A 25,513-nucleotide genomic window follows, 5' to 3' on the forward strand; every position below is an offset into this window, starting at 1 on the left:
AATGAGTCTGAGGATCTCATCCCGGTATCTAATGGCAGTCAGGGTACCTCTGGCTAGCACATGGAGGGCTGTGCGGCCCTCCAAAGAAATGCCTCCCTAGACCGTCGCTGACCCACCGCCAAACCGGTCACGCTGGAGGATGTTGCAGGAAGCAGAACGTTCTCCACGGCGTCTCCAGACTCCATCATGTCTGTCACATGTGCTCAGTGTGAATCTGCTCTCATCCGTGAAGAGCGCAGGGCGCCGATGGAGAAGCTGCCAATCTTGGTGTTCTCTAGCAAATGCCGATCGCCCTGCACGGTGTTGGGCTGTAAGCACAGGCCCCACTTGTGGACGTCGGGCCCTCATGCCACCCTCATGGAGTCTGTTTCTGACAGCTTGAGCAGAAACATGCACATTAGTGGCCTGCTGGAGGTCATTTTGTAGGGCTCTGGCAGCGCTCCTCCTGTTCCTCCTTAGATAGCGGTCCTGCTGCTGGGTTGTTGTCCTCCTACGGCCCCCTCCACGTCTCCTGGTGTTCTGGCCCGTCTCCTGGTATCTCCTCCGTGCTCTTGACACTGTGCTGACAGACACAGCAAACCTTCTTGCCACAGCGTGCATTGATGTGCCATCCTGGATGAGCTGCACTACCTGAGCAACTTCTGTGGGTTGTAGACACCGCCTCATGCTACCTCTAGTGGTGAGGACACTGGCAAAAATGCAAAAGTGACCAAAAATCAGCCAGAAAGGATGAGGACAGAGAAATGGTCTGTGGTCACCACCTGCAGAACCTTTCCTTTATAGGGGTTGTCTTGCTAATTGCCTCATTTCCACCTGTTGTCTGTTCCATTTGCACAACAGCAGGTGAAATTGATTCACAATCAGTGTTGCTTCCTAACTGGACAGGTTGATTTCCCAGAAGTGTGATTGACTTGGAGTTACATTGTGTTGTTTAAATGTTTCCTTTATTTTTTTGAGCAGTGTATTTAACAGGTAAAACACAGTCTGTTTAAATGGCAGGATCGCTAATTCACACTATAAAATATATATGTAAAATATAAACAGCAATGTTAATGCACCTGATGAACTTATCCGGTCAGGTGTTTGTCAATGTGAGAGGCGGGTTGATAATCCGAGCTGCACTCAGTCACTTGTCTTTTGAATACTAAGTCTGCAGTTGATTTGTGACTAAACTGTGTTGTTGTCAATTGACCAGGTTAGCATTGTGTTGGGGTGGTGATTCTGTTCAGCAGAGCGCACTCTTAGGAGCTTGGTCCTTATCAGTCTGTGTCCTGCTTGTTTTGTTTTTTCCAAAAATTCAGCAAGTAGCTGCTAGTTAAAGAGTTAATACTGGAAATACAGAGAAACAGGCGTCTTAGTGTGGTCACATTGTATTTTTGACAGTCGCACTTTACCTGTTTGGTCAACCCAATATCTGACCGAAGAGGGTCACAGGGCCAAAATCAATGCATTTTATGTATCGAAATCTATACTCACCATTTTTATGATCGGATATGGGGATCAGTTTAAACTTCCATCGGTTTAAATTACAGTTTTTCCCCTGACATTGTTGCCACAGTCCTGCTGCCGCAATAGAAAAGGAACTGCAAAATAAGTGAGCATATTGCTCATGGTTTCAGGGTCAGTGTGCGTGTGTGCCATGCTTGCAGGCAGTGTTGGTACCCATACATTACAGTACTATGTTGTAATAAGAAAGTTGTGCCAGTGATGACAGATGAGGGCTAAGAGGGTACAGCCCTCCTAACCCCACCCAGAGCTCCGAATGACCTGCCAGCCTAGCAACCTTACTCTGCCCTTGTATGTTCCCAGGCTCAGCCCATTGTAAGCTCTGGGTTGCAGTTTATATTGGCATCCAAAATACACAGTAAAGTGTGGAAGCCCCGTCCGAAGCACTGTTTCTCCATGACATGCCTCTTAAAAGGAGATTTAGTACAGATCTTTATACTTTCATGTGCCAGTTTACAAGTGAAAGCAATAGTTCAACACTTTGAGAAATAAATGTGTTGCTTTCTTGCTGATAATTAAATGAGAAAATTGGCATCACTCATGTCTGCATGATAAGTAAGAATCTGTAGGAGCTGTTTTGACCCCTCTGTTGGATTCATTTTTCTAAAACCATTGTGGGTGAAGTTAATACGTGTCATCTGCAAGTAGGAATCAACACAACTGAAGAAGCACCTTGACTCCAACACTTTTGGGATCAGACTTTTAATTGGACTTAAATTCACATAAATAACATTGGTTCATATATATTTTGTATATTATACAACTTTATATAATATATATTTCCCCCTATGATTTACATTCCTCTCTGGCTAAAATTATCTCCGTTATATCTATGGAAACAGAAACCATCGCATAAAGGCAAAACTGCTCTTTTTGTGCTGTTTACCAAGGTCCAAATGCCAAAAGGAGAGGAGAGCGCGTTTCTCTTGAGTTGTAAAAAAAACAAAACAATTTCTCAAGTTACACAAACAGAAAAGCAGAAAGGAGGATCTATTGCATTGTCTCTAGGGTATTACACTGCACTACAAGGAGTGGGTAGCTATTGAAAATCATTCACCGTATATATTTTACTGTATTGACTTGTGACACAAAAAAAAGAGCACTGCAAACGATCTGATATGCATGGCAATGAAAATTTCGTGAGAGTTCTTGACATGTTTTTTTTTTTTTTTACTGTTACAAAAAAAATAACAGACAGCAAGAGAATATGTTTGACTCGATAAGAAACCCCATCATGAAGATAAGGAAAGAGTTATGAACCTGCAGCAAGGTCACGTAATCATGCAGTGACCCAGCCAAGCACACTTGCACAGATGAGTTGAGCTTGTCGGTCCAGATCACAAATCAACACATGGCCACTCTGAGCCTGTGACTGACATTTTTCACCAGTGAATATCTGGAAGTTGGGTAACATTCAGTAAATCCGCAATGGACATATTAAAAACACCTTCCTCACAGAGTGAAGCTCCCACCTTTGATCAGTGGATCACCTCTGTCAAGCAATGCCTTAATCGAATAATAATGATTGATGCATCATACAGTTACCCTAAATAAACACAGCAGGTTAAAAGGTGCACTGACATTGTCTGCCATGTCAGATTCACCCTGCCTTCTCACAGCTGACAGCTTTACACTGCTGGATGTTTGCTTCGTCTCATCAATAAGTAACTATAAGGTTACTTAGAAGGTTACTGGCAAATGATTTGAATCCATGTGTGTTTGCAGGGTGTACCTGCTTTTTTTTTAAGTAACGGAAATTACAGCCTGTCAGAATAGAAATGTTACATGACAGTCAATGTTAAGTCCTGGTGATGAGTAAAGGGAGTGAAGATGGCCATGAGGTGTAAGATTTTTCATGTCAAATCTACCTTTTTTCCCCCCAAACTTAACCTCCAGTGTCACTATATCACAATCTCTCTCTTCTTTTTCTGCATCACAACTTCTGCATAAACTATAATACATTTGATTGTCTGGAACAGCGCCGCTACCTGAATATCAAATTGTCACCCACACACTAGGCCTTCAAATCCAAACAATGAGCAAACAATGGCATCAGCTGCAGCTGGTGTTTGAATAGTGATGGAGGACAAAAAGAGTTGGTGGTCAAGCAAATGTTTCGGTGAGTCCACACCGGATGGAAAAACAAGATTCGGTGAAGTTGAAGGAGTTACTTAAATTACCCAGTGAGCCGTGGGATCCTACGATGTATCATGCATTTATCACGACAAAGCCAACCTAAACGGAACATGACGCGTGTTGGCGTGTGGGTGTGTATGTGCGTGTGTGCGCGCGCGCTAACAAATCACAGAGGAAAGCACAATCATGCCATGACATTGCGACAGACAGCAAATTTAAAGTGTTAACCCCCTTCTTCCCTGAAAAGTCAACAACAGAGTGAACTCTTTTTTTTAAAAACAGCTATTAGTCTATCATCATAGCGTGATAAAAATCCCATAAACATCATCATAATCATATCCCTTTTCTAAACAAGATAATTTCAGTAGATGCTAATGAAAAGCATAATGGGAAGGAAAAGTTGCAGATTATGTTCAAAAAAATATTTTTAACTTTACAGCAGGGTCTTCTTTTTTTATTTTTTTTTTATTGCAAAGTGCTTTGAGTGATCAGATAAGATGTAACAGTGTTTTATTGCAATACATTTTATTATGAATAATAAGATAAGACTCATTAATTACCGACCATAAATTATTTTGGAAATATGAGTAAGAAAACAAGAGAGTTAACACAACCAGCAGGAGTGCTAGTTGTCATTTACCCTCCCCATTACAACCCTGCCACTCAGCTCCATATATTTTAATACTCAAAAGGGGAAATAGTGTTAATTAAAAAGTGCATCATGAACATGTTGCGATTAATAATAAAAGTAAAACATCTTTTTTTTTTTTTTTTGCCATAAATAACACTTTTTTCTTTTCTCGAGTATTCAATAAACCTCTTATTATACAAGTCGAGTAATCACATGATGCAAATGTACCCCCTGTGATCTTGTTAACACAGCATTACCTTGTTAAGGCAATGTTAACACTTCCTGAAATCTGGAAGCTGTGATCCACCAATGCAGACAGTACTGATGGGTCAGATCTAGGAGGAAGATCAGGAAAAGGATCAACCACTTACAGTTCAGGATGCAACACATGAACAGTGACAACACAGTATTTGTAATGTGCCCTGCTGTGTCCACACCCAGCATCTATCTGAATTTGAAAGATAGTCGAGTGAACACAATTAAGTCGGCATAAAGAATATAGATCTGAATTCAAATAATTATGCGCTTTTTAATTTTCTTGCGTGAGTCATGGGAGAAAATGGAGACCACTTTCATGTGTACTAGTGCTGAGATGTTTGAGTCTCATGTTGACTCAGTAAACTCAGATCTGGACCTCTGAATGTATTAAATATTTTGTGGTTTTATTTGTGCAGGCTACATCAGGATGGTATGCAGGTATTAAGTGGAGGTAAAGCAACATGCAAGACGTTATTATTTTTGCCTTAATAACATAAAATTAATAATTATTTGTACTTACACTTCCTGTGGTATTTGTGATGGTGTTGTTTGTGTATTGTTTACATTAAATTTACAAAAATTCACCAAGCTACTCTTCCTTGAGTGGAAAATATACATCAGTCAGTCAACATCACTCTGCTTAAAGCACTATTTGAGATTTACAACCTTTAAATGCCTCCATACCTGTCAGTTAGTTTTGTAAAAAAAAGAAAAAAAAGCAGACAATGTGAAAGCGTTTGCCATGTTGTACTTGCAAGTACAAACATATGGCTATTTCCTGGAGACTGTGTGTACTGGTGCAGACCTGTATCAAACTCTTGATGTACCAGGAGAAAAGATTTGTTTGCTCATTTTTGGCCAGCACGAGCTGACCCTGGCTCTTGCAGCATATCAAAGACTTACTTTTCACTTTCCTTTGATTAATCCATGACAAAAGTGAAATGTAAATGTGATACTTTCTGTTCTTACAGGAGGTGATGTTCCTGAACTACATGATCGGAGCCTTCAGTCCATTTGCTGCTAAGTTAACCCAACTGCTGGCTTTCACATTTCACATGAAGCGCAGAGACAGTTTTGATCTTCTAATTTAACTCTTACCAAATAAATCTATATTCTTATACGATCATTCTGATTAATTCGAAAATGTGTCAAATCGTATTTGGGTATTGTTATTTTTCATGAACTTGACATATCACTCAACCAGAAATGTGGACTTTAAAATGAAGTTTATATGTCTGTAGTCACTGGAATCCAGGCTTTTTTTTTTTTTTTTTTTTTTTTAATACCTTTGCATTTTGCTGTTTATTTTTTCTTTGTAATATCTCCCACAGATTAGACATTAACCAATAAACCACTGTTCATATGTTGTATCTTCAAACCTTAAATGGCTGATGTGTAGATTCTCACCTTGGTCTTCTGCCTCGTATCAAATCAAAAGCACAATAAATGAAAAAGGAAGACCTTAATTGGTCCTGAAAACCAGGAGTCCAACTCTGCCCAATGACAGACCAAAGCTCTCTGAGTGACTCTAGGGCATCAGATGAACTTTACGTATACTGATGTTTGCAGTCTAGAGACCGTGTCCCCATTCACCGATGGATTTGCAAAACATTGTATGACTACAAACTAACAGGACATTTTCCCAGACTGGTATGCATATTTTTAACACTTTCTAAATCCATAAGAAAATAACTAATTCACTTGTGAGGATTAGAGCAGGATTCAGTCATACTGTCAACGTCTTTGAGCTCCCAATCAAGCTTTCAGTCACTGGACCAGTCAGTGGCAGGTCTTCATCCCGGTCAAGTATGGCGATTCTTGTCGGCACAGGCCCATTTGCTGCTGCTGCTGCTCTTGAAGATCCGAGGCCACGCCATCGACAAAATCGGGGACGGGTAGCCCTGAGAGTATCATGACTGACTTGTTCCAGATCATGAAAGTGGGTACAACAGGCAAGAGGAAGGAGACTTCAAAGGTGTGGATGTGCTGGGAATTCATGGCGTCATAAAAGGACAGTGAATTGTTGTCGTAGTCCAGCAGGACACCCAGCCGCCTCAGCTGTAGGCTTGCCTCCACCAGCATCTCCTTACCATCATGGCGCACCATAAAGTTGTTGTTGCAACGCGAGAACACCCATGAGGATGAGTTCTTGCCGCTCCATTCGTTTTTTGGGGCTGATTTGTAAGCCACGCCAATGGCATACCTGCAGGGAAGGAACAGTTTGGAACACATTAGTGATCTGAAACTAGTGTCCTCCTTAATGACTTACACAGTCAAGCTACCTCATGTTGAGGACACACAAGATAGGCATAGGCCCCTTGGGTCTTTCCTGCGTGAAGAGGTCTACTTCACAGCTAATTAGTGAAAAGAATATAATTAGGAAAAGAGTATACACTGTGTGTGGTGTGTGTCTGTTATGTGTGTGTGTGTGTTCGGGTGGGGAGGAGAGGAGGGGTTGCATAACAGCCTAGATTTAAACTCCCAAAAGAAAGATATTTCAGTTTACCAAGCCTCCTTGCAAGCTTATATAATGCACTCGTGTGCATGTGTGTTTCTTACCATGTGGATGCTCCCAGTAGCACCTCCCAGTAGTGGCACCCGCTGTCGATAAAGACATTGCCGGCCGCTCCATAGGAGCCTGTGCCGCTGAAACGCTCCGGGGTGTGGCTCTTCTTCAGTGAGCTCTCGTCCTTCTCCATGGTCAGACAGTCGTTGGACAGACGCAACTTCTTGTGGGCTGTCTTTGGGTCCAACTTGAAGGGTTGACCTGGAAAAGAGGCATAATTGTGTGGTTTAAAGCAGTGATTCCCAAACTGTGGTTTGTTTTCCGCGGGTGGTCCTGGCATTGTAGGAGCTCCACCTTGTGGTAAACAAGAGCTTTGCTGAAAAACCTAATAACTGCACTCAGACTGGCACAAAACCCCAAAATTGTCATTTAAGTCCATTTTATTACCTAAAACTGCATATACATATCAAGTTACAATTATGTAAAATTGAGCTGTTAATAATAGCTGTGCTGAGCTACGTAGGGTGAAGTCACGTCATGTCCGACAAAGTAGATTGCTGACATTAGCTAGACGCACTCGCATTGGTTGATTCTAGCAAGTGGAATTAGTGGAAGTTAAAAATGGGTACAAGTTCCAGAAACACGCTATTCCAACGTGCCTCTTGAGCTAGTTTTTGCGAATTTTTTGTGAGTGCTCTTCAAAATAAATGTTTTGTTGGATTTTGCTCCCTGTTATTGTTATTTAGCCTTTCTGAGGCTGTGTGCAAGTTTTTTTTTTTCTGAAAAATACGGTTGGTATCTGCAGTGGGAAGTGGTACTCGGGAAATTTAGTTTGGTACATAATGTGGTGGTACATGGTCTGAAAAGTTTGGAAACCTCCCCTGTAAAGGATCTGTTAATGTATTTTCATAATGATAACATTGTTTTCATCCTAAAATGAACAACTCAGAGTTTACCAAGTGTCTACCTGAGGCACAAAAACAACAAAATGATACATGCAATTAAAACATAAAAGTAAAGCTAATAGAATATCTTGCTTGTCCTTTATATAATAAGTGTAGATTACATAGTTTCTGTTTTTCTTCTGTTTTTTTAATATCGATGTCTGAATGTAATGTACATTTTTGTTTTAAATTCTGTTTACAGCTGTTGAAATTATGTCCAGTTTGTGCGTTAACTGAACTTGCCTCGTGTAGATTATCTTCCTGAACAAAAAAAAAATTGTTGGGTACAGAGTTTCAGGGCTTATAGGACATGTATCCTTCATTTTAGGGCAGGTCTTTTGGGGCAAGAGCACAATTGGTTAACACAAGACTGACAATTTACATCCTTACAAAGTTTATCTCTCAAACATTTTTGTTGCAATTTCCTGCTAACACTTCAGGCAGTTACTGAGTTCAAGTTAAATTCTTTTGAGCTCATGTTGCTGGACGACTGATCTGAGCCCTGTTTTGGTCTCCACCAGCTCTTGGAAGATGTCTTGCTATTTCACCTGTTAAATGCTCCGCAGTGTTCATCAGCTCGCTGCTAACTGTGTCTGTCTGTCATTTTGGGTTCATGGTCTCTCAGGATTGTCAAGTGAGAAACGACAGGAAGACACCACAAGATCAAAAGGGGGAAGAGTTGAGGATAAGAATATAAATTAGAGGAAGATTTTAATGTGGAGCAGCAGCAAAAGAAGAAAATAAATAGAAAGTAGGGTGAGAAGTGCTCGCAGAGAACTCACGGAGAGAGACAGAAAAGGAGAATGTTTGAAATACAAGGGCGAAAGTCTAAACTTCAAAGCCTCTCACAGCCTTTGGTGAAAACATTTCTTAACAGTGGAGGAAGCCACCCGGCATTTTTCTCTGTGCCTCCAATCACACAGACTTGGAAATTAGCTGAAGGAAATAGCCTTCACTTCCACCGCAGTAGGTAGTGGTTGGGGCTATTCTATGGAAATGCGACTATCCGGCTGCAACAATTCAGTTTGCAATGACACCAGTAATTTGGGTGTAATGGGTGGAAAATTGAGAGGGTAGAACTAGGTGAGTGGCAGAGAGAGAGCAGCTAAGGAATGAGGAGGAGAGAAGTTGAGGGGGATAATATGAGACTGAAGATTCACCAGAGGATCCCCTCTACCTGTCAATGTCCGTGTGTGTGTGTGTGTGTGTGTCCGTGTGTGTGTGTGTGTGTGTGTGTGTGTGTGTGTGTGTGTGTGTGTGTGTGCGTGTGTGTATGTATATGTGTAGGCAGGCTTCACAGAAGTCAGCCACATTCCTTCCAGACCTGACATTTAACTCTGACACCTCTCTTCTCATCGCTCAGCCTCGCTGAGCCTCCCATGGCTTAATGAGCGACACAATGACGACCCTGACTCCTCCTCCCCTCGCTCTATCTGCCCTTCCCTTCATCTCTCTTCCCCCATTCTTTCATTCTCATCCTCTCTATCCTCTCTCCACTCTCACACACTCCTCTCCAATAATCTGCGTGGTGAGTGTGTGTTACCGCGTGTGGATATGAGACGCCGGGGCCAGTGTGCTGCTGGCAGCCAATTACATTAATGCGCTCTCTTCTTTGAACTGCTTATCGCTGCCAGCGCAGCCATTTCCAAACACTGGGGCTCTGTCATGCCTTTCCAGGGGATGACTCTTGAGAGCCCGGGCAGGGCCTGAGGTTGGGGAAGGGGAGACCCACGTGACGGTAGAGGACAAGCAGACACACAGTCGGAGCATCAACTACGGCCTACACAAAAGCAGGCATACAGTACAGTAAACTGCTGAGCGGAAATGTTTTGAACCAATGCCAACAGGATTCTTGTAAACGGAGAAAGTTTAAATTGTGAATTATGTGAGAATAGATATGTATGTACGTAAGTCAGGCAGGACGCTGCAAATGAAATTGGCAGGTGAACCACTTCAATGTGGATTGTCATCGTGTTGGCACACGTCAAATGGTTCAAAATTTTCACACAGCCACAGTTGGACCACAATGTGCAACCGCTCCAGATTGTTTTGTGATGTTGTAAACCTTATTTTTCAGTTTATTTTCTTTGTAAACTAGAATTTTTTTACTTCCTGTTTTAAGGAAATTTCAAACCAACCAGAAAAAGCCTGTCATGGTTGAAAAGTAGCTTTGTACATTGCCACTATATATATGGATATATATAGCCCTTAAATCCCGGTATCCTTGTACTCTACAGCCACGTTTTCATTTTATGAGATCATTCTGCAGTGCTTTTGATACATCTGTACTTTCACTTGATTCTGAATGTAGGACTCTTTTACTTGTAATGAAGTACAGTGTTCTACTTTGTTGTATTTCTACTTTTATTTCAGCAAATGATCCGAGTTCTTCGTCCACCACTAGAGCCCCTTCATGTTGTAGAGTTGGCATGAAATGAACAGACCTAAACTCACAGCGAGTGTACTGGTATTAGCTAGCAGCACTCCGACATCATGCCAAATTCGATTTCTCTTGGAGTACTACACTGCCGGCCCAAAGGCGTAAAGAGGGCATGCGTGGAGTTATATTTTAGAAAGAAGTCAGATTCAATAGAAGAAAGTGGATATTTACATCTAAGACTTCAGAACCCTTTTTATGGAAGCCGTCTCCAGAAACGACATCCACTTTTGATATATTCTTGACCAGAAAACTGTTGATGCTAATTGCTACTAAAGACCATCATCTTGTTAAACACACACATTCTGATTGCTGATTTTATAACACCAGCAATACAGACAGTATGGGATACTGCTACTATATATCCCACAGATGGGAGTTTTTGCAGTGTCTGTGATTAGTCTGCCTCCACTCTGCAGTAATACAGTAATAATGAGAGATATTTCTAACTGTCTGCAGAGATGATAACCGCTCTCTGCCTCAGAGCTGTGCATTGTTATGGACTTGGAAGGCTTTAATGGAAACTTGTAAAACACAGAAAAGAAATAGCATCCAGGGGGAAAAAACGAGAGAAATAAAAGGGGCGGCTGTTGGGGGGAGCATTTATAAAAAAAAAAGAAGTAATTTCAGTCCAACTTCATTCTGTTGGGACCTCGTTGGAATAATTGCAGTGCGACAGTGTGTGGGTAATTGACTTTATTTCAATTCAGTCAATTTCACTCGCACTTCTTTCTTTTTCCTGGCTCACATTTATGCTGAGGGATAGATTGAACGAGAAGGGGAAAAAAAAGATCCATTTTACTGCATAACTAAACAATTAGTGCAGTAGAAACAGCAGCATCAGGGACATGGGTGCTCTCTTGACACACCAGCAGTCCAACACAACTTCAAATCTTTTCACAGGTTCCTACCTCCCTGCTGAACTTGCAGATCAATTCATGTCATTAAAATGCAAGGCAGCGTGCCACTTGGCTTCTAATTGTATGTTTCATACAGTATATGTAATCCAACAGTGCTGACTACTTTCATCTATCTTAAATAAAGATGTACACTGGCAAGATTAAAAATGCATCAGTCGTGTTAACACGGCTTGGGACAGCGAACAGCACGGTGGTACTTAGCATGACTTGCTGGCAATGCGAGTTCACGTTTATCACATCTTGTCTTCTCACCTCTTACCGGGCAATTTTTGGCTTTTTCTACTGAGCTTCTATAAAAACTGAAAAAGTCGTTGTACAGTGAAAAGCAAAGACAAACAGTAGTCCTTGATCTCCCCCAGCTTCACCCCTTAATTAACTAAGCAGAGTCTTCAGAGACCAGTGCTAGAAAAATAATTTTCAGAGAGGCTGCTCAGAATTTCACTATGATTAAGAAGTCATTTTTGGAAAGGAAGTTTCTGTGATGGTTCGTTAGAGTAAAAGCTTGTGAAAGAATTCATTTTTTCAAGAGGAGTCAATGTGAGGGCTCTTGGACGTGTGTGTCAAATTTGATCATTCATTAAAACCCAGCTAGTGTCTCAGTGATACTGGTCTTCTCTTCTGTTGTGTCAAGGCACATAAATGAAAACAAATACAGAGTGTATCACGGGACTTCAAAGCATTGTTGACCGATATCGAGCCGCCCTTCGTAAGGTGCTGAGCTTTCAGGGCTCGCATTGAGTCTGTTGTCTGTCTTCGGAAAAAATATCCCACCAACTGTCACTTTAACACGCCCTAAATCTCACAAACTCCACCTGCTGGCATTGTCACCTGCTGAGTGAATGGAGGATGGTGCTTTGAGCAAGCAAATGTAAAACAAAACTCTTTGTTGTCGGTCTCAAAAAGGCAAATGAGAACACATGGAAGTATGCTGTAATTACTGCCTATTAACAAGGGCTGGTCAATATATCGGTGTTATATAGATATAGTGAGATGAAAGTAGATTTTCCTCTTAGATTTTGGATATTGCAATATTGTGATGTGGCACGAGTATTGTCTTTTCCTAGTTTTAAAGACTACATCCCAACAAAGTAATTTAATTCTCTGAAATTAACAGACTGTTCTAGCTGCTCCACTTTTTGGTTTTACCCACTTGCGCAATGTATCCACATTACAGATTTCTTTCTTTTTATCAAATTGTAATCATGTAAATATTTTATGGAAGCACCAATAGTAATTCCTATGTGACAATATTGATATTAAGGTATGAATTGAAGAGAAAAATCCCAAAATATTCAGATATTTTAAAGGTGTCTTTATTTGAATAACTACAAAAGGTGCCTCTACCCATTTCTCAGGTTGATATTTTTAAAAGCAGGGTCTTCCCTGATGCGGAAACATTTCAGACCTACTTTGCATCTCCTGCTTCTCTGTTTTAGACACAATGGAGAGCAAGTGCACTGACATGCAGGAAAGGTCACTGCTGGAATCGAACCAGGGACAAAGTATATACAGGGTGTGCCCCATAAAGCACTATTTTATGTGGACACCCCCTCCTCTTCATTACTGTCCCGTCGCTCACCTCTCTCTCTTCTTCTGCTCTTAACACTCTCTCAGCCATCTCCTCTCCTCTTGTCTCCTCTCCACCTTCAACTGTTTACTTTAGGGACTGTGTGGTAGCTTGAGGCCTGTCATCAGCGATGCATTCTGAGTAAATATTATTGCACGTCCTTTAACAGGAAGAGGGACTTGTACGCCTTTGGCACCTTGACGTGATATTTTCAGCCTGAATTTTAGCTGCTTACCTAACAGTGGCTAGGATCTGAGAAATACACACATACTGTACATACACACACACTATCTCTCTGGGGTGTTTTGTGACCCCCTGCTGTGTACACACAATATGGATGCCCAGAATAGTTCACAAACGGAATAAAGTCAACAGTCCGGTGTTAGACCGTCAGCAAAGTAGCTGCCGAAAGGAAGGCCAGCATGCATTCAGATTAGCTTTTGTTTGTCCTCAAACAATATGCTTACTCAAAATAGAGTCTAGTCTTTATTGAAAACAATAGAGCTGGTAAATGAAGTCATATTTAAGCCTGGATTTATGTTGTTGGTACTCCTCCTTCATACTATGCTGCAGCTTTGTACTACAAAATGACAAAAGAGGATGTTGATGGTTGGAGGTTTTACAGTGTGGAACAGTTGCAAATGTGGAACCAGGGTGTAGGAATGTGTAAGCTGCTGGTCACTGTGGAGGTACAACATCACATCTCAGTCGAGCAGCTTATCACCTGTCAACATGTAAAGGAAATATGGGAAACTACAAGCATTGAAGCAGAGTTTGCCCTTTTCAAACATAACCTCGGTGGATATGAGTGCACATGAAAATGGAATAAGTAAAAGAATATTTTACCTCAGCAGCCTTCAGAGAAACTTACAAAAAGTCTTAAAAAAAAGAAAAAGAAAAGGCTGTTCTTAACCTTGGTACATGTGCTGAATTTGTAGCTGAGGAAATCACATCTTGTAGTTGATGTCCGCTGGCACCGGCAATCAAATCAGACACTGAACACTAGAGCCTGCTTTTTCTGACTGGACCTGACGGTCAGTGGCCTGCAGTGTGGAATAATACCAAGCTTATCGAAGAGACTGCACAGATGAGAAAGACATTGTGATAATCCTGTAAGATCGAGCTACATAACCTGTAAATGCCACTCACTCTAAAATTGAATCTGTTTCTCTATCCTTAAAGTACGAAACTGCTTCCTACTTTAACTCCAACTTCGTCTCTTCCTGATATGAATTCATTATAGAGACAGACAGCCAATTAAAAAGCACAAACAGGGAACAGTCTAATAAAAGCTGTCTAGACTAATGCGGGTTCTTGTTCTTGCCAGCCACCACTCTAATAAGTTGTGACCAAACTCAGATGCAGGCTTAATTCAATTTCATGCTTATGAATGTCTAAAAATATGGTGCCTTAAAGAGAAATGTAATGATCATTATGTTGTCAGCCAGAAGATAGGCTTTTGCTTTTTTTTCCATGTCAAAATGACTGGATGCTTTTATCTGAATTAATAAAATAGGGCTCATTATTTGTTTTCATACAAAAAAAGTCTGAATATAGCTGTAATATATTAAAAGTAAATATTAAAAAAGAAAAAAGTCTGAGGTCTGTGAGAGAAAAATCTGTGTAAATGTGAGCCTTAGGAACTGAATATAAAAGCTTTTTTTCAATAATTGTTTGCTTGTTTAAGGCCACTTCTTGCCCACTGAAGAATCAGAAGCGGCAACTGGACTGGCACAATGTAATTTTACCCCTCTGTGTGCATTGCTGAGGCCCAGGCTGTGTTAATGGGTAAAAAGCTGTGGTCTGAGGGCACTCACGTCTGCACACACTCATCCCTGCAAAGAGCTATTCGGTGTCTTTTATTCGCTCAACACTCTCCCCGTCTCACTCTCAATCTGTCACTTTTCATCTACTTTCATACTACCTCTCTCTGTCCCTTTGTAGGTTACTCACTTCATGTAGAAACCTGGTCACAGTTCACTCCCAGGTAAATGCATAAGTGTGGTCATAGCAGTAAAAGGTCACACACATGCACACTCGCTTCTTCGCCGCCTCCTTCGTCATACCTAATTCATATGTTTTTCAGGAAGCTGTGAGTTACTTCACATGTTAACTGTGAGCATCTAGCAGCACAGTGATACTTCTATATACTACAGCATTAATGCCACCGGTCACTTTCAGTCACCACATGAGTGGTTTCATTGGAGTGACCTAAAAAGTCAGTGAAAGCTCTGAGACGTGATTTTAAATGTTGTCTCAATCAAGCCAACTGAACTGCACAAAACAGGATGTGAAGCCATTAATAGAGTACTACACAAATTCAGCACAGCCACTTACAATGCACTGTTTTTAACAAAAAGGATAACAATCTCTGCAGCAGAAGCAGAGAGGTTGTCTTTTTAAAAAAATTTTTATTCCAGGCTTTCCTCCTCTATGCCAAAACCCATAATGCAACTTGGATGTTTCAGTGTGTTCTGCTTATAGCAGCTAATGTAGCCTCGAGCCGCTAGCCTCAAGCAGAGATGAGGAGCAGGCAACAGAGGTCTGGTAAGATAACTGCAGAGCTCCAGAGTTTTATCTTACATCCGTCGCAAAGTAGTACCAAGTGCAAGTAAGTGTCTTTGGTACTTTCTGACTGACAACAGTTGTGCTGTTCAGCATCTACATTGTTCAATTGTATGCGGGCATTTAAGTGCTGATGGATGGGTTTGTTAGTTTGAAAATGAGGTGTAGTCAGGTGCATTGATGGTGTATTGCTATCTTGAGGCAGTGGAAAGTAACAGCACAATTCACCAACAGAATCCTGCTCTATACATTTAATGGTGTGGTATATTTCATTGAGAAGCTGAGTACCACCCATTTCAACCATGCGTCTTACTTTGTGCTTAGATTAAACTAACAAAAGTGGATTTGAGCACGCCCTAAATGCACTTCCACCATGTGTTTCAGATTGTGCACTTTCTTGAAATATATCCCTGTCTTCTGCTCTAAATGATGCCCACTCAACTGACACCACTTGAGGCAAATGGGGCCATAGAAGGCTTTATACAGTTTTTGGCACATATACAATAGTACTGCCCAAGACCTGTAAACAAACTCTGATGTGTAAAATTGGTGGAGTACTCTTTTAATGTTCCTGGGGACTATGTTATACCACACCTTCATCTGATACCGTGTTCTTTTATGATAGCTTAGATATTGCATATTGTTTGGACACTGTTTGACAAGGAGAACAGTAATATGGCCGTCTCTGCTGGGACCCAAAAAAAATGCAGCATCTTGAGAAGAAACACATTCACTCTGGGATGAATTGACAGATGGCATAAAGATTGAAAAAAAAAAAGAAAAGAGCACCAGACGAGGAGATCATATGTCATAGCCAGGGGTAACAGAAGACAGCGTGCCAAGAGAACGGTTAGAGGGGGACGCAGAGGAGGAACATGGACAGTTTGAGGCCACGGCAAAAACATTGCATAAGAAGAGAGACTTTAAAGATGCCTCTTGAAGTCCAGGAGAAAACAGCAAGCTTGTGTCAGTCAGTCCATTTGAACACGAGCAGTTCCCACAAGCCATCTTTCAGTCTCGATGATACTTCATGTAATGTAATACTTAAGGCACCTGAATGAACATTTCCTGAGCAGTGCATTTCATTCAATTGAATATTGTGTCCTCTCAGGTCAAACTATATCAGTTTATTTACTTGCTATTCTGTTAGTCAATTAGTTTTATCAGTAGATGGGACACTGTGTATGATATCTATAGAAGTTCTAGTACAGTAATTTACATTACACAGGTGGAAAATGATCAGCAATGCAACTGCCATGCTTCACTTTTATGGCGGCATACTAACGCAGTTTGCTGCAGTAGCATATATCTTCCACATGTATAGTGCAGCAGCATTCCAAGTATAGTTAGGAGTTACTCTATTGAAAAGACAGACTTGTGATGCATAGCTTTCCACCATCTAATAGTGCTCCATGTCACAATGTTCTTTGCTTTGCAACTCCCTCCCTAAAATATGATGAGCTTAGGCTGAAAGTCCCGAGAGCCTCTCATCCTAAAAAAAAATGAGGCGGCTAAACCTTCCAATCTAGCCACAGATGGGAAGCGAGACTTGAAGTGCAAGAGAAGAACTTGTAGTTCTTAACTCAAAAGCTTCCGACTAGAGCCGGCACAGCGGCGGAGTGTAAAGGAGAAACCTAATGAGCCTGTCAAAGTGAGATATTTGTGATCAGTTTTGTTGTTGTGACCCATTTTAATGCAAAAACATTACTCGCCTTCACTAGAACAGATGAGTGAGGCACTTTAATCTGAAAACCAATTCATCTGACAAAGAGATGGAGAAGAGAGTGGGAGAGAAGAGATAAGAGGAAGAATGAGGGACCAAGACTTGTAAAGAGACTGACACAAATTCACAAGGTGCATGTGCCATAATGAAAACCACAAAACCTCAGTCATGGAAAAATATATTGAATTTTTTTATTTTTTTTTTATTGTTGTTTTTGTTATTGTGATGGCTTGTCTAAACTATAAGAGTGAAGAAAAAAATGCTGGTTGCCAATCACAGGCTCAAAATCTCCCAGTGTTGGCTGTGGGTGGACAGGCTTTTCCCCCTGACAACACAACACTGGCTGCCAGAGAAGACATTTCTTTAATGTCCACTGTGCATTTTTTTTCTTTGTGTAACCAGTTTGTGTATCATCAACATTGCATTTTACTTCCGTCCTGTATTCACTACAGGTTTTTTCTATATGCTTAGGCAAGACAAATCTATTTAAGAAAACTAAAAATAAGAAAATAGAAGCATCTTTGAATAAACGGACATGTGGCAAGGCTTTCAAAAAGGAGTTTGACTACGTTTAACCGGCTGTGTAATTCCATGTGTATATATCACTACTTTTTTTGTATTCTTCATTGTATTTGAAGTGATAATGGGATTAATATTATCAACTGTCTATAAAGACTCTTTGGCAGCATGTTTTTTGATTATGTCATGCTAATAATGCTTTAAACTGTGCTTAACAGAGAGAAGAATGCAACAGATACAGCATGAGCAATAAACCCAACAGAAGTGGGGCCTGGTGATAGTTGAGGGATAACAGGTTCACTGAAGTTGATGGGTTGGTAATGCTTCCCAGAGGCCCCTTATGACTAATAACAATAAAATATACAAAATCGATGATATGAAGAGAAAATGGGGACAAAATGTAAACTATGCCTTTCTGTCCTTTTAGCATTAAAGTTATTTGAAGAGAGACCATCCCCTTCAATAAAAGTACTTTTTAACACAACATACTAGTGAATACTACATCTCGCCATTCACTCAATGCAAAAGTATAGTGTGTAAATCAAAATTAGAAATACCCTAGGAATTACATGGACTTAATCTCACACGAGAACAGGAGTTGTGTTTGCAGTAACATCACTTAAGAAGAGTTACACTAATTTCCAACTCTACCAGACTGATCATTTAAATTTTTTATCAACTTTGCAAAACAAGCATGACTTAATATGCAAGCAAATTTTGATCCATACGCTGCTAAGCATGTCAAGAGCTGTGCAGGCTTCTCCTTTGAATCTACAATAACTGACAATTAGTCTTTTTTTAAGGGGAAAATCAGAAGAAGGTTGTGAACACAATATTGTATCACATTTTAAGCTGATGTAGCAAACCTATTGCCAAACAGTTGGGTATTTACACATCTGTCAATTATAGAACAACATTCTGATTTATTTTGAGTTATGTTTCTGACTACCTGGTGAATGTACATGACGTATTAACTCAGTTGTAGCCCTGCTTCTGTTCTCTATCAACTCCTGTGAAAGTAATTTGATCTTTAGCTGCTAAATGCTCCACTATGTTCACAAGTTCTTATTTTGGAAAGGAGCTGTAGATCTGAGTGGTGATTGTCTCGAGGTTTGTCAGTGTCAGCAATTACTTTCACATCGTCACATTGTTTTCACATTGTTGTGTGATACGCTGCTGTTTTTCTTCTCTTATCTCGCACACTGAAAAAGGCACTGGTAACCCTAATTCTATTTTTCAGTCATCTAGTTCTGAATGTGTTCAGTGAAGGGTCGATTCCAATATAGGGTCAATTGTTATATTCGTTATACTGTTTAGTAGTCAATGTCCAGCAAACACGCTGTGTTTGAGAGTTTAGTTTCTTTTTATGCATGCTTGTTCTCAGTCTTGAAGCCGGAGCTGACAGATTTGTTTTTAATTTTATTTTTAAAGGAAACATATGTTAAACTATTGTCACACATTTGGGCACCCTGTTGGTCGAACGCTGAGTGTATCCAGATTACAGTTAATCCTAAATGCCACAGCCAGACTCCTGACTGAAGCAAGGAGGAGTTGGCATATCAACTCCAGTTTAGCTTCACTGCACCACTGCTGCAGTTTAAGACTTATTTAAAATTTTTATTAAGCACCCTTGGGGCACATCCTAAATTAGCTATATCGCTGAGGTTTTAACTCATTATGTATCACAGCAGAGCCAGAGGAATATTTCCACCAAGTAGACAGTGGGTGATATGAGTTTGTAGGTACGGCCATAATGTCTCTTCTTTACTCTTAAAACAGTACAAGCCTCTTCTCTTACTTGAACTGTTGCTGTTCATTTGTTGTAACTTTCAAGAGCATGTTTTCTTTTGAGTTCGTCCATTTTATGCTTTTTATTTGCTTACATTTTGTTGATCATTCCCTCATTTAGTGTCTTTATTTATTCTGATTTAGTTTGTGCTGTTACGCATATCAAAGGAAAAACAGAGTTCAAGGCTAAGACAAGATTCTGCAGCAGAGAACCAACTTGTGGGAGAAAAGAAAACAAAAGGAGACAGAGACCGGTAGAGAAGATGACAATTACACATAATCTTCTCAAAGTGAGAGGGAAAAAAACTGCATTCACCAAGTTAGAAAAACAACTATTGCGTACATGTCAGGAAGAAAAGAGCCAAGTTATAGGAGAAGGAAGATAGCAAATAGGCACCTCCAGTAGTGTGTACAGATTCACTGATAAAAAAAAACAACAAAAACAGTAAGGGAGAAAAGGGGTCCAACAGTCTGCACTAAAAGACAAGTGACAGAGGTGCTGTGCTGATGTGTGGAGTGGTTTAATCCCTGTAACATCTGCAGTCACACAAGACAGGTGTGTAGGAGAAGAGTCAAGCTCTCTTATCCACTGTTTACTGTACTCGATTAGCATATGTTAGATTAACCATGTGAGCCAAAGCACAGATAACCCGACAAAGGTCTCAAACTTTGCAGCTAGCAGCAGGATGATATGGGACAATGTCTGGAAACAGAACATAAATGCAAAAATAAGTCATTCTCTTAAAGTAAGGAAAGTAAATTTGATATGAGGCCTTATGCACACTCTATTATTGTTATAATTCAGTGTAGCTCTCATGAAACATGTAATGAAATGTTTTTGAGAGTTAATGACAGAAATATGTCAAGTACTGCAGGCGCTCTTGCAGGTTTCACATCTTCTGAACCGATAATGTTACAAACAGGCTACAAACCAAAAGGAATGTTTTTCTACTAATCAAAAATCTAAATGAGCTCTCGATCAGCAGCTTTTCTGCCACTCGGTTGGAAAATAAAAGACTACCAGACAAGAAAACTTTCAATTGTATTAAATATCAAAATCAAAATTAACAAAGCTTGTAAATATTCATAGAAAATCAGACACAAGGGAAACATGTGCCTTCACTTACTGTTGGTTTTGAGGCGGGCTGGCTCACTGTTGCGGCTTCCTGCCTGGTTGATAGCCTTGACAAAGAAGATGTAACGGGTGCCACTCTGCAAGCCGTGCACCGTGTAGTGGTTCTGCTTGATGTTAGGTACGATCATCCAGCTGTCTGCAGAGTTGTACAAACCTGCCAGAAGCACGGAGACACACGCACACACGCGCACACGCACGCACGCACGCACGCACGCACGCACGCACGCACGCACGCACACACACACACACACACACACACACACACACACACACACACACACAGCATCAGCAACAAGGTTCTGTTGATGTTTTGAGGGTAAGCAGAGCTACTGTGAGTCCTGCTGAGAATCTTTTTTTAGCAATTTTTCAAAAGGGCAAAAACTATTCTCCTCCAAATCCGACCAGAGTAGAGTGTTTCCTCCAAACCTTCAGTGAGTCATCACACAATAAGAAGCTCAGAGACCGTAGGGCTCTCGATGTTTTGCAACATTTATGTGTACATACTGATCCATCCCGTTACCTTTCCGTCTGTTTTATCATGACAAGCTCCCCTGAGGCAATATTGTGTGTTCACTAAGATGAAAACATAAGCCATTAAGAAGAAGGTTCTCACAATATGACATGAGGATCTCTGAAGTAAGCGCCTCAGGGCAAAGGAGTGCGATAGGCTTCAATGTTCAAATGTATAGAAACGTGGGCAAAACCAACATGACCGCAGTTGGTAGGTGCTTTGATTTAAAGCAGCTTGAAGTATTAGAGGGCTAGTAATACTGGGTTAGCTCTGCAGTCACCTGCTTCTAAACACAGTCTTTTCAGTCTCCGAGATGTAGCCAACTGTGAAGGATAAAAAGGAAAACTCAGCTCAGGGCTGAGGAGAGGGTCGCCTACACTGGGGTGCTCCTTTGGCCCCTACTCTTGTGTGAAGTAATGGTAATGAATGTAAACATTAACATCACTGCTATTTTCACCCTTCCTGACGCACCACTCAATAACCGCCAAAGTTTTAATGAAGCAATGTTTTCTAATTTTGAAGCTGACTCCTATTCATTTTAAAACGGATGTCGCAAGACTCGCGAAGTTTGGTGCTACTCATAGACTGTATATAAAAGTGGACGTAGCTTCCAGGTCTGGAAAATTAGTTCAATGTGGAAGTGCTGTAAACTGCAATACCACCGAGGGCCACTGGGGGGCAGTTTCAAAATGTCTCCGGCTCTATAGGCTCCCATTCAAATTCTCTCATGAAATACAAAGTCAATGATTTTTTTCCCGACAAGTTATTATGGTGTCATCCACTGAAGTCACTCCTTCTTATTAGTTTTTCTGGCAGTCTATCTAAAAATAATTCCATCGTTTAATAGATATTAGGCTTCAAAAAGGGGTATTTTGGGGGGCCTGTCTGTTTGATTGACAGGCCTGTGGTGCAGTCAGGTTTCTGCTATACGTAGGCAGGCGTAGTGTCCTCAGGTTCCTCACAAGATCAATTAAGATTCACCGCTATTTCCTCCTCAGCTCAACCAAATAAGGTCACTTGTGGCTCTAAAATAGCAAGATGCTATCCAAAACGACAGGTTTCAGAATGACAGTTCACAAACTAATAGGTGACACCACGGTTGGTTGCTGCTTGGTGCTGCTGTACTTATGCTTAATGTGTGAAGAAACAAACAGTGTGAAATTTTCCACTGCAAGCGCCGGGCTGTCCTTTACACAGACTTTATTGGCATTGTCACACAGAACAGCAGTCGATTTCAGAGCATCTCTAACCATGAAAATGTGGTAGATTGTTTAATAACACAGAAGAATATGAATGAGTTATTAATTACACCAAGAGTTAAACCTTCAACGACACGAACAGTATGAGTAACAGCACCATGTTGCGCCAACTGGCGACCAGACAGAAATTATGTTAAAGAGGCAAATTTGGAGCAAGTTTTCACAAGGAGCCAATGACTGCCACCCAAGGGAAAAAAAAATAATCTGTAAATCTGTGCACATTCAGACAAAACCTTGTCAAAACAAACAAAGCATCTTGTTTAGTTGTGAAGCTGAGGTTAAAAGTTTGTGGAGTTGAAAGTACAATAACAATCCTTTTCATTGTCTCCTCTTTCCTCCACTCAGCTGAATTACAGGGAAATGAAAACCCTCGAACAAGAGAGAGCTCTCAAGGCCAAGCCTACCTTGTCCCTTCTGGTGAGGATGCGTATTGAATTATTGAGCAAGATGGCAACAGCATGCATAAGTAATATCTGAGAGTCTGCTTGTAAATATAAATACTTCACAGGACGCAAATAAGGCCTTTAAAAGTGAGGCGGCTTTAAGAATGAATGAGGGGAGGGGACTCTTAAAGGTGGAGTGAAGGCTACATTTTTACTCAAGAAAACACATGGAGGTTTTGTCTTTCTTTAAGATGAGATAGTAACAATAAGTGAGGCAGTCTGAGACTTGTATTTCCATTTAGTGGACTTACAAATCAGTATGCATGATCAACAATGAAATCCTATTGTTGTTTTCTTCACAAAAAACAAGACTGTCGTTCTGCTCTGACAGCTATCCTTCATTGCTCTGAAAGGTATGCCACCCACCTGTCGTTTTAGCTGCCTCCTGTAGATATTAGGGAGGGTACAGCGAGGTGGGCTTTAAAAAAAAAAAAAAAGATCCAGTGGAAAGATGAGGGAGAAGAACTTCATGCTGCTTTCCATTTCTAAAGCTTTGATCTCCATAGCACCTCTCTATTTTCTCTAAATCAAATTAGGTCACTGCACAGCAATATGCTGGTGCTACTTTTGCCAATGGTAAGGGGCTTTCTGACACGAGCGCTGCTGCCTTGGAGAGCATTGTGACTTCAAAGTACGGTGGAGGAGTAACTGAGTGTGCCATTGCAAAAAGAGAACGGAAAGTGAAACGGGGAGGAAATAGATCAGCTTCTGTCTTGCATCCAGACATCAAGTCTGAGTGTGTGTGAATGTGCATGTACAGTATGTGTGAGTATCCGCTGTGTCTGTGTGTGTCTCAGAAGTGGACAGTTGAGAAGGGAACAGTTACACAAAGTATCCTGGGAATGGAAGAGGGTTTGTCTTTGATGACGCAATACACAGTTAATGGTGATAGTGTGTGTCTGTCAGTGTGCCTGCATGGGTCTGCATTGCATCTGAATATAAGAATACTCTGTTAATTTCTTAATATTTCTACTTTACCAAGTTTACTGTTGTCTGACCGGGCTTTTATAATAACTCAAATCTCATCATTTCATTCAACATCACCTCAGAGATCGATACCGCTGATGCTGTAACAGATTCCCTGTCAAGATGCACATGAAATTATATTTTACTAACCTCTGTGTTGCCCGAACACCCACTGAAATTCTGCTTTTCATCTTTGATAATCATGTTAATATTTCACCACAGGCCAGTGTTTGTGAGTACACATGAAAGACAGGTTGCAAGGGGAGACATCAGGCAGATATTGGTTGTGTGGTTGTGTGCGTAGGCCTCCTAAAAAAAAGTACAAATTGGCAATACAAATTGGGAAAAAAAAGTAGCTGATCTCATGTGGAGGTGGAAGCAGGGGCACATAGTTCTATTAGTACAGACAAATATATTAAAATTACTTGAGCTGGGCAATACAAAAAAAAACGAGCTATTCAGAAAAGGGCTATTTCTTGCTGTAAACCTATTTACTTCTGCTGTAAAATTGAGCATGTTAACACTGGGGTAAATGGAGATTTACTCGATTTTGGAGTTAGCCTCAAATAGCCACTTGAGTAGTTTTTTGGCATTGTTGCAATTTTTTAGCCCAGGAGGTGTCCGCTTGGGCTGTACTCACTGGATTTGGCTTTACAATACAAATATATTTTTTTCATATAGACCATCCACAGGATGCTCTTCTTTGTCTCAGAGTCTGTCGCTGCTTGAGCCTCTTAATGTGCCTCTCCATGCCCACAGACCTCCCCTGGTGGAGGCTGCAGCCGACAGACAGCTGCCCTTGCGGGACAGATGTCACAGTCAACAACATCCCCAAGTCTGGGCCTTGCTTCTGACCGGACGACCCTGTGTCCCCAAACACCTCCATCAAAGTGACACACTCCTGGTGGCCTCTTTGAGGGGTGACAGACTGCACATTGGGGTGCACGCAGAGGACAGTGCAGGCGACCTCTGATCCTGGCCCCCCACTCGGAACCTTAACCTCAGCATAGTGCAGCGGGTGGCCCTAATCGCCTTTCTTAGGACTCCGGTACCCAACTAAGAACAATTACCCTACGCTAAGCACACAATAAAGAAAATGACTCCTCGACTTAAAGAATCTCGGGCGACTTCTGACAAATGATTTGACTCATCGACTTTCAGGGGGCAGTCCTAATTAAATCTGTGTTAGCAAATAATGACAGATCACTTTTGGCACAACACTATCTCATAGTGTTACAGATGAAATTATTTGGATGTCGCATTTAGTTACCAAGTATATATAAAAAAGTATTTACATCAGTGTTAACAACTTCAAAAAAGTGTAAATCAACTCTGATGGCTCAAATCTAAATCAACAGATATTACAAGCACCAACATCATAAAATAGCAGTTAACACAAAATAGAAGGTTTAACTGTGACGTCTGGTCAGAAAGTAAAATAGAAAACAAGTATTAATGACGAAGTAAATGCATAAGTGGAAAATCTGGGATGTCAGTTGGCAGATAAAGAAGTGGGTCAACAACATTAGACATGCCACATTTGTAAATGTGTAGCTGCTGTCTGCCACAGAGAGCAGCAACACACTCACAATACAAGATGTCCTTACTTGCAGTAATTTTTGGCTTTGTGACTCTGCTTACATTTCTCCATGGTGTTAGGTTTCACTTGCTGATTCAATTTTCTGCTGCTTTGCTTGGA

At 40.9% G+C, this 25,513-nt stretch overlaps 1 protein-coding gene across 4 annotated transcripts in view; it reads right to left on the reverse strand.

The window, feature by feature from the left end:
• Positions 1-2,192: 2,192 nt before the first annotated feature.
• The window catches only part of mid2 (midline 2), a 144,734-nt gene continuing 121,413 nt past the window's right edge, over positions 2,193-25,513 (reverse strand). For all 4 annotated transcript variants that reach the window (XM_069170436.1, XM_069170437.1, XM_069170433.1 and 1 more), the window contains 3 exons: positions 20,628-20,789; positions 7,091-7,298; positions 2,193-6,734 (listed from right to left, as the gene is read on the reverse strand). In XM_069170436.1, coding sequence (XP_069026537.1) covers positions 6,311-6,734; positions 7,091-7,298; positions 20,628-20,789 — 794 coding nt within the window. In that variant the 3' untranslated portion in view covers positions 2,193-6,310. The remainder of the gene's footprint in view (positions 6,735-7,090; positions 7,299-20,627; positions 20,790-25,513) is intronic.

This window comes from Embiotoca jacksoni, unplaced genomic scaffold, assembly GCF_022577435.1.
Source record: "Embiotoca jacksoni isolate LCO1_2020_lvr unplaced genomic scaffold, fEmbJac1.0.p SCAF_5, whole genome shotgun sequence".
Classification (NCBI taxonomy): Eukaryota; Metazoa; Chordata; class Actinopteri; family Embiotocidae; genus Embiotoca; species Embiotoca jacksoni.